Source organism: Carlito syrichta, unplaced genomic scaffold (genome assembly GCF_000164805.1).
Source record: "Carlito syrichta isolate Samal-C Ts95f unplaced genomic scaffold, Tarsius_syrichta-2.0.1 Scaffold143255, whole genome shotgun sequence".
NCBI classification, from domain to species: domain Eukaryota; kingdom Metazoa; phylum Chordata; class Mammalia; order Primates; family Tarsiidae; genus Carlito; species Carlito syrichta.
In genome coordinates this window covers 1-1,318 of record NW_007087351.1, presented here as the reverse complement: position 1 = coordinate 1,318, position 1,318 = coordinate 1, and the positions used below count along the sequence as shown (strand labels likewise).

At 68.4% G+C, this 1,318-nt stretch overlaps 1 protein-coding gene across 1 annotated transcript; it reads right to left on the bottom strand.

The window, feature by feature from the left end:
- Positions 1–211: 211 nt before the first annotated feature.
- On the bottom strand, positions 212–1,308 carry LOC103251626 (AP-5 complex subunit zeta-1; the record flags this gene model as incomplete). Its single annotated transcript, XM_008050213.1, has 2 exons — positions 212–820; positions 1,061–1,308. Coding segments are annotated over 2 exons (519 nt in total), but the record flags the coding sequence as incomplete, so codon positions are not given.
- Between the last annotated feature and the right edge of the window lie 10 nt (positions 1,309–1,318).

Genomic DNA, 1,318 nt, shown 5'->3' with positions numbered 1-1,318 from the left:
CCTCCTTGTGCACACGCGTGACGTCCCCTCTGCGCCATCAAGGGCCCTGGGGCCGAGGCGCGACAGCCCCCCGGCTCAGGGACTGTGCCCAAGAACAGCCCCTAGCCGCCCCCAGCCCGGCGGTGCCCTCAGGCCCGGCAAGGGGCAGGCGCGGCCGGCGAAGCGCCATCCCCCTGCGCGGGGCGGGGAGAGAAAGGGAACACCCCTGCCCTGCTCACCCAGACCCGGCAAAGCAGCTTTATTCTGCGGTATCCCTTTCGGCCCCAGACTGTCCAGAAACAAGGCAGAGCAAGCAGCAGACCGGGAGGCTTCCACTCGGCCCAGAGAGGGGCCCCCACCACGAATCGGCGCCCACACAGCGAGGCTCAGCCCAGCACGGGATTAAGAGCCAAAGCCCGGAAGGGCAGCAGCAGAGGAGCCCAGCCGCCCTCCCAGCAGCACCCGGCTCCGGAGTTCCGCTCTCATCCCTAAGCCGCCAGCTTGGCCCTAATACCAGGCTGGGGACCCAGGCGCCTAATCTGCGGCCGGCGTCCAGCTGGTCCCACCCCTTCAGCCCGGCGGGAGGCCGGCCTCCCTGTCCACCAGCCGGCTGACCGTGTGCAGGGCCAGGGGCAGGGCCGTGTGAGCGTCGCGGTGGTAGCGGGGGTCGCACACCTCCATGCTGGGCGTGAGCACAAACTGGGCCACGCTGGGCATCTTCAGCAGGTTCAGCAGCTCCGTGGCCCGGGTGTGGATGGCTTCCGTGCCCTCCTCGCCGTGTGTGGAGCTGGCGGCTGGGCTCGGGGCTGGGGTCCTCATCTTTGACAGCAGCAGAGAGACCCTGGGGAGAGGGCGTCCAGGCCTGTCAACTGCAGACGCTCCCCTCGCTCGGAAGGGGTCTGTGTGGAGGGAGTCTGGGCCCCTCCCTGAAGCCCGCATCTGAGGCTTTGGCTCGGTGGTGCCCACCCAGCGCCTGCACTGCTGGGCTGTTTCAAGACACCTGGAACGGGGAGGAGCTCGGAAGCCCTTCTTCCCCATGGAAAGCTGCCGGGTTCCCCTCTCTCTGCTCCCAGGCTGGTACCTGGGAATCAGGTCTTGGCTGCGGGAGGCCAGCTTGGTCAGGGTGGTCATGAGCACGGTGATGACCTGCGGTGGACACCTGGGCAGGGCGGCGGAGGGCCGGGACTGGGTGACCTCGAACAGCAGGGCCTCCAGGGCTTCGAAGAACTTGTTGATCTGCTCCACAGTGCACCTCCGGTCGCAGGTCACTGACAGGTACTCGCCGATAGCCCACACCTGGCCGGGACAGAGGCTCAGCCCCACCAGGCCTCCCGGTCGG